At 43.1% G+C, this 12,875-nt stretch overlaps 1 protein-coding gene across 1 annotated transcript in view; it reads right to left on the bottom strand.

The window, feature by feature from the left end:
* Positions 1 to 12,875, bottom strand: part of PDIA5 (protein disulfide isomerase family A member 5) — a 291,070-nt gene that overhangs the window by 156,249 nt on the left and 121,946 nt on the right. The window contains exon 7 of the mRNA XM_060262232.1: positions 8,380 to 8,440. Within this exon, the coding sequence (XP_060118215.1) occupies positions 8,380 to 8,440 (61 nt within the window). The remainder of the gene's footprint in view (positions 1 to 8,379; positions 8,441 to 12,875) is intronic.

The raw sequence follows: 12,875 nt of genomic DNA, 5'->3' as shown, positions 1-12,875 counted from the left end.
TTTGTGAGACTTCCAAGCCATGCAGCTTTAAGACAGATATCTATGCTGCACGGGACTTTATTTATTTATTCTATAACTTATATCCCGCCCTTCCCACAAAATGGCTCAGGGCGGCTCACAGCAAACGATAAAACAATAAAACAAAGTGCAGAGTTATTACATTTAAAAATCAAAGCATTTAAAAGCCTAAAAACCTTACAATCTTAACATTAAAACTATACAGTATAATTCACAGAGTCTAATAAGCTACATTTATCCAGTCAGGCGTAGGCTAACCGGAAGAGGGTTGTCTTACAGGCCCTGCGGAACTGGGTAAGATCCGCAGGGCCCTCACCTCTTCCGGTAGCTGGTTCCACCATGTGCATTGCATTACTTTTGCCAACCCCTTACAGGAATTATATGAGGAGATTACTCTCTCTCGGCTTGGCTTCGCGAACGAAGATTTAAGAAGGGTGCAATAGTCCACGTTTGCTGCAGGCTCGCTGGTGGCTGACAAGACCAATGTGGGACAGGCAGGTCCGGCCACAGTGGCTGCAGGGAAAAGTCTGATTTAGGGTTGGTCCTGTAGCAGTGCGATTCTTCCTCAATCTCCTTTTGTCCTCAAGACCAGCTATGCGTGTGTTCTCAAAGGAAGAGACAGCCTGGTGGATGGTGTGCCTCCATGCTTTGCGATCTGAGGCTAGGTCAGACCACTGGTGATGGTTGATGTGACAGGTGCTAAGGGATTTCTTCAAGGAGTCCTTGTACCTCTTCTTTGGTGCCCCTCTATTTCGATGGCCGGTGGAGAGTTCGCCATACAGGGCAATCTTGGGAAGGCGGTGGTTTTCCATCCTAGAAATATGCCCTGCCCAGCGCAGCTGCGTCTTCAAAAGCAGTGCCTCAATGCTGGTAACCTCTGCCCGCTTGAGGACTTCAGTGTTGGTCACAAAGTCACTCCAGTGGATGTTGAGGATGGTGCGAAGGCAGCGCTGATGAAAGCGCTCAAGGAGTCGCAGGTGATGACGGTATAAAACCCACGATTCGGAGCCATAGATGAGGGTTGTCATCACAACCGCTTTGTAAACATTGATCTTTGTGCCTTTTTTCAGATGCTTGTTGCTCCACACTCTTTTGTGCAGTCGGCCAAATGCACGGTTTGCCTTTGCCAGCCTGTTGTCAATCTCCTTGTCGATCTTGGCATCTGAGGAGATGATGCACCCCAGGTAGCTGAACTGCTGGACTGTCTTCAGAACTGATTCACCCACAGTGATGCAGGGAGGGTGATAATCTTCCTGGGGTGCAGGCTGGTGGAGAACTTCTGTCTTCTTCAGACTAACTTCTAGGCCGAATAGCTTGGCAGCCTCTGCAAAGCAGGACGTCATATGCTGCAGAGCTGATACCGAGTGGGAGACGAGTGCAGCATCATCAGCAAACAGTAGCTCTCGGATGAGTTTTTCCATTGTCTTGGAGTGTGCCTTTAGTCGCCTCAGGTTGAACAGGCTGCCATCGGTGCGATAGCGGATGTAGACACCATCGTCCTCATCTAGATCTACTGCGGCTCTTTGAAGCATCATGCTAAAGAAGATCGTAAAGAGAGTTGGCGCGAGAACGCAGCCTTGCTTTACACCTGTGCCTATTGGGAAGGGCTCCGAGAGGTCGTTGCAGTGTCTGACTTGGCCTCGCTGGTCTTCGTGTAGCTGGATGATCATGCTGAGGAACCTTGGGGGACATCCTAAACGTTCCAAGATTTGCCACAGGCCTTTCCTGCTAACGGTATCGAAAGCTTTGGTAAGGTCGACAAAAGTCACATACAGACCCTTGTTCTGTTCCCTGCATTTCTCTTGGAGCTGCCTGAGAACAAATACCATGTCGGTGGTGCTCCTGTTAGCTCTGAAGCCGCACTGGCTCTCTGGGAGGAGTTCTTCTGCAATGGTGGGCACCAGTCTGTTCAGGAGTATTCTGGCAAGGATTTTGCCTGCGATGGAGAGCAGGGTTATCCCCCGGTAGTTGGAGCAGTCTGACTTTTCCCCTTTGTTCTTGTATAGGGTGATGATGATTGCATCGCGAAAGTCCTGTGGTAATTTGCCTTGTTCCCAGCAGGTGACAAGTACTTTGTGAAGTGAGCTATGTAGTACTGTGCCCCCATGCTTCCAGATCTCTGGTGGAATTCCATCAACTCCTGCTGCCTTGCCACTTTTCAGTTGCTTGATGGCTTTAACAGTCTCTTCTAGGGTGGGGATCTCATCCAACTCTGTTTTCACCGGTTGAAGTGGGGTGAGGTGGATTGCTGAATCTTGAACTACACGGTTGGCACTGAAGAGAACCTGAAAATACTCCGACCACCGGTTCAGTATGGATGCCTTGTCTGTGAGGAGCACTTGGCTGTCTGCACTATGCAAGGGACTCTGAGCCTGATATGATGGACCATATACTGCCTTCAGGGCTTCGTAGAAGAGGAGATTACTATAATGTTAGAAACTAGCGTAAGGAAAGCAGAAGAGTAGAGAAATTTGACCTTCTGATACAAAAACCGCCTCTCTGAAGCCATCAATGAGGTTTTCCCCGCAATGTCCTCTGTGCTCTCGTGGTAAATCATCCCCCTGGTACACTGCAGAACTCAGGAGGATGAAACGAGAACTCAGATGACTCGAGTTTGGTGGTGGGATTGGGATGAGGCTACAAGAACATCTTAAAGGATGCTTATGAAAGCCTGTTAGAAGGCAGTGCAAGTGGCAAAGAAGGAATTCTTCTTCATTTGCATTATGTCTGCCAGCTCACACCCAGCACAATTATTTAGGGTGATTTGGTCCTTGACATCCCTGACAAAAGGGGGCCAAAATAATAGGAATCTGGCTGCTAGCTGTGAAGTTTTGCCAGCTTAACACAGAGGGTGGATTTTTTTTAAAAAAAAAAAAATCAGTGGAAAGGGGGTAATTCTCCCATTTGCCCATTTATTTCTGAGTACCCCATCCCAAAAAGCAGCATCTCAGAGAGCTCAATGGACAGCAGTAGAAGACAGGAAAGTTCCATTCGACCGCCACTTTCACTAAGGGAAAAGTTTAGTTTAGATCAACCCAGAATACATAAATTGCTTAAGTAATTCCTGTTGTCACTAGAGTTCTCACGGGTCCCACAATATATATTTCCAGCCAATCACTTGCTATTATATCTCCTGCCTCCCCTCCTCATTCAGCACCCTGAACATTGCTAGCCTCCTTTTCTGTTTGCAGTCCACTAGGGTGGCCATAATATCTGCAGGCCAGCCAGGGACACCTTGAGGGGGGAAGGAATGTGTGCGCGTGCGCGGAGCGCGCCACCGGAAACAAGAAGTGGCATCACTTCCGGTGACGGCACTTCCGGTGACGTCATGCCACCGCTGGAAACAGGAAGTGACATCACTTCCTGTGACATCATTTCCCTCATGCCACCTGCCGGAAGCAGGAAGTGACATCACTTCCTGTGACATCATCTCCCCCAAATGACATCATTTTCCCCAAATGCCACTGCCGGAAACAGGAAGTGACTTCACAGCACTTCCTGTGACGTCCCCAAAAATCCCCCAAATATCACCGCCGGAAACACCAAGATTATTTATAGAGAGGGAAAGTGGGAAATAAAATTAAATAAAACTCTTTTTTTACTTTTTTCAAAGTCAGAAGACTAGAGAGAACGGGTTCCACGCTGAGAAGCCAATCAGATTCCAGTGAGATTCCAGTGAGACTGTGCTGCATAATGCAGCCTATTTATTTTGTCCTGTTTGCTCTGTTGGCTCTATCTGTGCCACCTTCATCACTTTCGGGGTGTGGATCCCCCAGTGGGGTGGTCTCCCGACTCCCTCCGCCGGCTGTTTCTGATAGCCCTGCGCCCCCTCTTTCATTTGATATGTGTCCCGTGCGGGTGCCACCCTCCCGCCGGGAGATGCCGCAAAATGAGCCCCCTTGAGGCTTATGGCGACAGGGCTCGGGGGAAGCGAGCTAGACTGCTGTTCTTTTGAGGGGTTATAGAGTGTTTCGAGCCCGTCCCTGTGGCATCGGTCCCATCGAAGTTACAGGCCGAAGCAGCCTGTAACTAATAACACAGGTCGAGATGCAGGACAGGAACCCGGAAGTGACCGACAGTGACCTACCAAATTAATCAATCTGACTAGAAGATATGGATGTTTACATAATTGTGTTTACTCTGTTATCAGTACTAATTGGGTATTATGTATGCTCATACTAGACTAAAGGATTACTAGATTTTCACAAATCTTTTTAGAAAATCTAATTTTTAAAAAATTGTAAAATATTGGTTAAAATATATTATTGCATAATTTTTTTGTAATCACAGTTTATCTCATACACAGTTTGCAATATTTGAATTGAAATATGCAATATTTGCTAAAGTTCAAAAATTTAATAAAATTAAATTGGGAAAAATAGAATATTCAGTTGCGTTTAAAAGATATCTGACATTGCTCTTCATATACTTTTTGGAACAAATCCCGTTCGATCTTAAATTAGTTCTGGAATAAATTTTCTTAGTCTCTCTGTGATGATTGTTGCAAAAATCTTGTAATCTATGTTTAGCAATGACATTGGTCTATAAAATAGTGGTAGTAACAGATCATTCCCTTCTTTGCGTATTAGACTAATATTAGCCTCTTGCCAAGTTAGTAGCAGCTGGCTTTTTTTTTTGTATCTCATCATTTCCTTTTGTAGCAGTATTATTAAAATATCTTCAACCGATTTATTGTATGTTGCTGTAAAACCATCTGGAGCAGGAGCCTTGTCTTTTTTTAATATATATATATATATAAAACATAATTTCCTGTACTGTTATCATCTGATATCATATTTTTCTGTGTTCTGGCATAAATGTTTTAAATGATGACTCTCATAAGTATTTTTCCATTTCATCCTCATTAACAAGTTCTTTTTTTTATAGAGTTTTGTAAAGAAAGTTTTTATGGGATCCAAAATTCCTTATTCTCATTTCATTTCATTTATATCCCACCCTACCCCACTGAGGCGGGCTCAGGGCGGCTCACAACACAGAAATTCTAACAATAGGATCTAAAAATTAAAATACATAATAATTTACATAATTAAAACAACTAAAATCAATCGATCAAATCTCAAATCGCTTATTCTCAATAAAGTATTTGGTTTCCTTTTCTGATTCCTGGTATCTTCCACTTTTCCCCTTCTTTTTTTAGACCAGGGGTGTCGAACTCATTTGTTATGAGGGCCAGATCTGATATAAATGAGACCTTGTTGGGTTGGGCCATGTGTTTACCTATTTAAGATTAAGTAGTAGAGGTATTAACTTTATAAAGGACACAGACAAACGCAATTAATTTTTTAAAAAACCCTTAAAACATGCTTAAAACATTAGCACATGTTGGTATTAAAGGTGCTTTCTTTGTAGCTCTCCCATGAGATCCAGGGAACTGGGCAAAGGAAGCTCTGGCTCTTTCCTTCCTTCCCCAGGGGACCAGGAGGGGGAGGAGCCTCAGCCAATAGAAGGAAGGCTTGGTTTAGTAGCTCTGCTGTGCAATTGAGAAAGCCCAGCAAAGAAAGCTATACCTCCCCTCCCTTCCTCTTCAAGGGAGGAGCCTCAGCCAATGGAGAAAATAGAGGTTTTGCTCTGTAGCTCCAGTGCGATATGTAGACTCTTTGTGGGACTTTTTATAAGGTATTTTTAAGGTTGTTCTAAATGACTTACATGTTCTGGTCAATGACTGTAATAATAAACTGACAGTGTGATTGAGCAGGCCTTGCAAAGCAAGCTGTTATGCAGAAGGAAGAAAGAGAGAGGAGAAGGAAGCAGATAACAGCCAGTTGCTTGGGGGCCTGATAATCTACCTCCCAGGGTTGCGTTATTCTAAGTATCTTCCTGATTCATTTGCAACTTCAAAACACCTTTGTCTTAAATATTTCAGCTTTTTCTGCATTTCTTTGACTTCTAGCAAATCCAAATGTTTTTTAAAATTGTTTGATCTCTTTCAGCTTTTTAAAATTACCAGTACTTTTATGTTCTTGTTCCAATGCCCTTATTTTGTCTATTTTTTTAAATAGAATCTTGTTTTCCTTTTTTCTTTCTTGCAGCTATCACCAGTAAAGTTCTGAATCTGAGCTTTGATCACAGTCCAATTTCAGTTCTTGTAAGCCTTACTGGCTTCATGTTAGTGATGCCGTTGTACCAATATTATTGAATTTAAAATATTCTATTAGGTCTTCCTTACATTTTTGTTTAACTTTGTCATGTAGGTTGTCATGTAGTCTCAATCTCTTTTCTGTTTCCACTCTTCAAAGTTAGTTCTAATGAATAGTGATCCGCTAGCATTATTGGTAGAATTTCTGCTTTTCCAGCTTTAACAATTAACGTCTTAAGATATCAAAGACATGTCTGTTCTTGAGTATGACTGATGTCTGTCCTAGTAGAACATAAAGTCCTTATTTTTTGTATATCTTCTTTAATATCTTGTTGTAGTTGAGTTAGTAATTCTCAATTTTCTTGTTTAAATTCAGCTCTTAAAAGTTTTGATTTGTCGGGAAAGGGATTTTTCTCAGTTATAATTAGAATATCTTCATTAGAATTAATCTCTTTTTGTAGACCTTGTTCCAGTTGCCATCTTTCTCATCTTTACTAGTTTTCTTCCGCGTTGGAATGCCTTATATAACCTTTCCATAAAGCTATGTAAATTTACATAATCATAGTATTATTGTCTTATGCAAACTTCTACAGTCTTAAAATATAAGCAATCTTAATAATTTTAAGATAATCTTAAATGTCTGAAACAATCTTGAACAATATGAATGGATGGGAGCATATAATATGTATACTTTATATATTCAACCCATTTCTGTCATCCCCCCCCCACCCCCCAAGAGAGACTATGTTATAAACTTGGTATCAAATATCTGCAAACTTTTAGCCTACAATTGCTATTTCAGCCGACTGAATGAAAAGTTTCAGTTCAAATTTTTAAAACAATTGGAAATAATTCTTGATAGTCTTAGTTTTAAAAAAGTGAAAGTTAAATAGATAGTCTGTTAAAACTGTGTGTTACCAAATGTAAGTTGTCCAGCAGGTAGCAGTAAAAGCTTAGAATCTTGTATTTGGGTTGGACACAGGAAACCACCAAGATGGGAACAGTTGTTTCTTCTATTCAGAGTTATTGTTACTCAAGTGACAAAAAAAGTTACCAGTATTCCATAGATGCTCCAAGTAGTCAATATGGAGAAGGACTGCAAACTAGGACTTATTTTATATCCTTTAATATGCCAGTGTCCTGTTGTTTGTATATAATCCAAAATGAAAGGGCACAAAATGATGCAGGAAGTAATCAATATGGAAAAGGACTGTAAATCAGTACTTATCTTATATCCTTTAATATACCAGTGTTCTTGATGAGATATAATCCAAATGAAAGGCCACAAACTTTTAGAATAGTCCTTTAATATCCAATTTCATATCAGAAGACAGCAGCAAAGTGAAGTAGTAGCATAAAATCCAATTTTTTTTTAAGGTGAAAAAATAGAAATGGTTTATTCCAGTTTGTTGACGAAGGGGGGAAAAGGGAGTTGTAGACCAAAGAGCACAAAATGAAAGTAGTGGCAGTATTCCAAAACTTGTTCCATGATATGTTGGTTTTCCACAGTATGAGATAGAAAAGGCAAGCTACAAAATGAGTGGGGGGACCGGCACCAAAGAAGCTGCTAGGTTCCAATAACAGTTTATATCCAATTTTTTTTAAATGCATTTGCATTACATGGTCCAATCAGAAGTGAATTATATCTTAGTAAGAGTCATATTTCCATTAACAAAGAGCAGTAAATCTTGTTAGGATTCTCTGATGCCCCCAAAGAGATGAGAGAACAGGAAAATAATGCTTCAGTTCTTTATAGAAGTTATCAAGATGAACTTTTAAATAATACTCTAAGATGTGTTTTGAAGATGTTTATAAGAAGTTATTAGGCAGTATTCTAACCAGCTTTTCTCGGTGTCCACTTGGTGATACCCACCATACAGGAGCCAGGAGCCCACAAGTTAAAGGAGACCCAAAAACCTTCCAAGCTTCCAAAATGGTTCTCTGTGTGCTGAAAACAGAGGGGGCTGAGGTTTGTCCATCAACCCTGCCTGGCGTTGAATCCTTGGTGCCAAGAAGCAGGGAGCCCAAAGCAAGTGGTGCTCTAATCAGATGACACTGCCTTCTTTGAAGAAACATACGTATTTTTAAATATTCTGGCACCACTTCTAACATTTATGCTGAAATCTGGAATAAGAACTGAATAAGTAACAATATTAAGTGAAAAGTCAGAACACTGAACCCACGGTATTGATTTGGGATGCATTTAAAAGTATAATTTAGCAATGGGGCATTAACAAGGACATCTTGCATATTGGATTACTTACAAGGGGCATAGAACATCAGCAGCAAAGGCCTATCTTCCTTCTTCAGAAGCCTTTTAAGTTCCTTAAAATTCCAAAAGAAAATACATATCATTAAAACCCTGGACTGAAGAAACTGAGCCTTACATATTTCATGTAAAACTCACACGCTTACAGGAATTATATTTTCAGAGAACTTGGGAATGCTGTCTAGGGTTGACAACCAACCTGAATGACTGAGGGCTGCAAAAGACTGCTGCTTCCGGAAATGGCTCTTGGGGAGTGAGGACTAACCTGCCACTGACAAAGATGGAAGCCTTCCGGTCTGTTGGCCTGTCCGCTCTTGAGATGATTACTGCAATATTCCATTCAACCCAAGGAACAAAATCTCCATAACCACCACAGCTGAGTTAAACAGCTTTGCAGACAAAAAAACCCAATACTGTCCTAGTCACAAGTAACATTTCTGCAGTATGCCTGCGCTCTGCTTGAAGGACATGGGGGTCGGATTGCACGGGATGCAAATTAAATTTTTATAAACATGAGGGATGGATGGACCTGACTTGTGTACGGGCAGAGAGCTCACTGAGCCAGCTTTATAACCAGAAAAATGTGGGTCCGTAATGTTATTGAAAATAAATACTGACTGAATTCTCTCCTACTACTCATCTTCTTTATCGCTCATAAAGATACTCTAAGACTTTGGGGATCACTACAAGTAATACAAAGGGGTTAACGTGGCAGGAGATATAAAGCATATATTAGCCCAGGGACTGTCCAAAGAACTATTGCTGTTAGGATCGATCATGTGGTATGCAGACTCAGTTCACAAGGAGGAGATATAAAGCATATACTAGGCCAGGGACTGTCCAAATAACTATTGCTGTTTGGATCCATCATGTGGAATGCAGTCTCCATTCACAACTGGGTGAAGGGCTATTTTCTATCACCACCATCACCATCATCTTCAATGACACAGGATGGATGCATCCCTTTCTTATTAAAAACTGAATTAAATACACTTAAAAATCAAGCTTGCTTCCTTTAAAAAAAAACTAATCCAGGGCAACGAGGGGGCCACAAGAATGGCTACTTCAGAGGCAGTGTGATGGGGAAAGCGAGATGAAATTTTTAAATTGAAAATGACCCCAGGAGAGCTTGTAATAGAGAACAGAAAGGTGAACATTAAAAATTAATCTTCTTACAGAAAGTGAATGCCAAAATAACTGTTCCTAATACCAGAACGAAAGCAAAGAAGTTCAAAGGACTCTCTATGAATACCAGCTGGAGTCCAATCAATTAAAATTTAAAACCAATAGAGTAGGAAAAAAATCCCGCAATATATGGTGCTCCAATTGTTACCAGGGAAAGAACCGTAAGTAATAGAAGAATGTATAGTTTGAAATCAAAGTGGTTGTATAATTTAAAACATCAGCCTTTATGGATAAAATACTGTTAAATAGTGAGATATGATTTGGTGGTTAAGGAAATCTTAGATGCATTTTTAGCTCGGGATGATGATATATTAAAAAGCTTTAAGCACCTCACTTGTTTGCACTGACAGTGAACAATACTGACCATTATTTCTCTTGTTAGTCTGTCCTGCTCTTAAGATTCCCACTTAGGTGGGGTAGGGCGGGATATAAATCAAATAAATAAATTAAAAAAAAAATTACTACAGCAAGATTGCATTAAAACCAAGGAACAAAATCTCCATAGGCCACTGGAGCTTGGTTAAACAGTGGTGTTCAGAAATCTTTATTATCCTTTAATGTTCATCAGTGGTTGAAACTTGTCAACCTGTGGGTGCCGTGGTGCTCACTGATGTGCCTCCTAGACTAGTTCCCCATAGAAAAGACTCAGTCCTTGGCTTTTCTCTGCTTAGGAGGTATGGGCTGGGATGTCACCAACATGCAGATGACACCCAGCTCTATCTACTGATGGGTGGCCAGGCGAACTGTACCCTGGAAAATCTAGACCTGGCTCTTCAAGCCGTAGCATCTTGGCTCAAGCTGAGTCGGTTGAAGCTGAAACCAACAAAGATGGAGGCTCTCTATCTGAGCCGGGAAGGTCCAGGAGGGGAGATCCCTTTGCTGGCTCTTGACATGGTGTCACTAACACTGGCCCCTAAGGTCAAGCGCTTGGGAGTGCTCCTGGAGTACTCTCTTACGATGGAGGCCAAGGTAGCAGCCACTACCAAATCCGCCTTTTTTCATCTTCGACAGGTATGGCAGTTGGCCTCTTTCCTGAAACATGACGACTTAGCAATGGTGATTCATGCTATGGTCACCTTGAGAATAGATCACTGTAATGCTCTGTGCATGCGGCTATCCTTGATCCTGACTCGGAAACTACAACTAATGCAGAACACTCTGGCACGGCTGTTAATGGGGCTCCCTCGATGGGAGCACGTTCAGCCAGTCTGTTTCAAGGTGTTGGAATTGACCTTTAAAGCCATTTATGGTCGGGACCTGCCTATGGAGAGCCAGTTTGGTGTAGTGGTTAAGTGTGTGGACTCTTATCTGGGAGAACTGGGTTTGATTCCCCACTCCTCCACTTGCAGCTGCTGGAATGGCCTTGGGTCAGCCAGAGCTCTGGCAAGAGTTGTCCTTGAAAGAGCCAGTTTGGTGTAGTGGTTAAGTGTGCGGACTCTTATCTGAGAGAACAGGGTTTGATTCCCCACTCCTCCACTTGCAGCTGCTGGAATGGCCTTGGGTCAGCCAGAGCTCTGGCAAGAGTTGTCCTTGAAAGAGCCAGTTTGGTGTAGTGGTTAAGTGTGCGGACTCTTATCTGAGAGAACAGGGTTTGATTCCCCACTCCTCCACTTGCACCTGCTGGAACGCCCTTGGGTCAGTCATAGCTCTGGCAGAGGTTGTCCTTGAAAGGGCAGCTGCTGTGAGAGCCCTCTCAGCCTCACCCACCTCACAGGGTGTCTGTTGTGGGGGGAGAAGATATAGGAGATTGTAAGCCGCTCTGAGTCTCTGATTCAGAGAGAAGAGCGGGGTATAAATCTGCAATTCTTCTTCTATCTACGGGACCGCCTTTTCCCGCACGTTCCCCAGAAAGCACTGCGTTCAGGGACACAAAACCTGCTGTCCATCCCTGGACCAAAGGAGGCCAGGCTATACTCCACACAGTCTAGGGCCTTCTCAGTGGAAGCACCAGAAATGTGAAATGCCCTTATGTCTTCCGGGATCTCTCTACTTTCCGCAGGGCCTGCAAAACTGAACTGTTCCGACAGGCCTTTAACAGCTAAGCCGGGAGAGGACTGCCATCCCACATCGTGAAAGAGCTACATTTACTATACGATCACCATCAGGAAACACGGCATTGGCAACTGCAATGACAACGGGCGCCTCCTGCTAGAATTCTGCATGGAGCACCAGCTCACCATCACCAACACTATCTTCCAGCAGAAGAACAGTCTGAAGACAACCTGGATGCACCCACGGTCCAAGCACTGGCACCTTATCGACTACATTCTGGTGCGCCAGAGAGACCTTCGAGATGTCTTACACACCCGAGTAATGCCCAGCGCAGAATGTCATACGGATCATCGTCTTGTACGCTGCAATCTCCGTCTTCACTTTAAACCCACACCCAGGAGAGGAGGTATCCCTCGGAGGAAGTTTCAGGTTGGCAGCCTCCAGTCAGCCGAAGTTAAAGCTGCCTTCCAGGCAAAACTCCAGTCAAGAATTGAGGACCTCAGTTGCCCCACAGACCCTTCTCCAGAAGCACTCTGGGAACACCTAAAAACTACCGTCCTGCAGATCTCTGAAGAAGTTCTCGGGTTCTCCACAAGGAAGAACAAGGACTGGTTTGATGAGAACAATCAAGAGATCCAAGAATTACTGGCAAAAAAGAGATCTGCCTACCAAGCACATCTTGCTCAGCCCTCCTGTCCTGGGAAAAAAGCAACCTTTCGCGCTGCATGTAGCAACCTCCAGCGCAAGCTTCGAGACATTCAGAACGAGTGGTGGACCAAGCTTGCAGAGAGAACCCAGCTGTGTGCAGACACTGGTGATTTAAGAGGGTTCTACGAAGCCCTGAAGGCAGTATATGGTCCATCATATCAGGCTCAGAGTCCCTTGCATAGTGCAGACGGCCAAGTGCTCCTCACAGACAAGGCATCCATACTGAACCGGTGGTCGGAGTATTTTCAGGTTCTCTTCAGTGCCAACCGCGTAGTTCAAGATTCAGCAATCCACCTCACCCCACTTCAACCGGTGAAAACAGAGTTGGATGAGATCCCCACCCTAGAAGAGACTGTTAAAGCCATCAAGCAACTGAAAAGTGGCAAGGCAGCAGGAGTTGATGGAATTCCACCAGAGATCTGGAAGCATGGGGGCACAGTACTACATAGCTCACTTCACAAAGTACTTGTCACCTGCTGGGAACAAGGCAAATTACCACAGGACTTTCGCGATGCAATCATCATCACCCTATACAAGAACAAAGGGGAAAAGTCAGACTGCTCCAACTACCGGGGGATAACCCTGCTCTCCATCGCAGGCAAAATC

Source organism: Heteronotia binoei, chromosome 21, assembly GCF_032191835.1.
Source record: "Heteronotia binoei isolate CCM8104 ecotype False Entrance Well chromosome 21, APGP_CSIRO_Hbin_v1, whole genome shotgun sequence".
Classification (NCBI taxonomy): Eukaryota; Metazoa; Chordata; class Lepidosauria; order Squamata; family Gekkonidae; genus Heteronotia; species Heteronotia binoei.
This window is presented reverse-complemented; position numbering and strand designations above follow the sequence as displayed.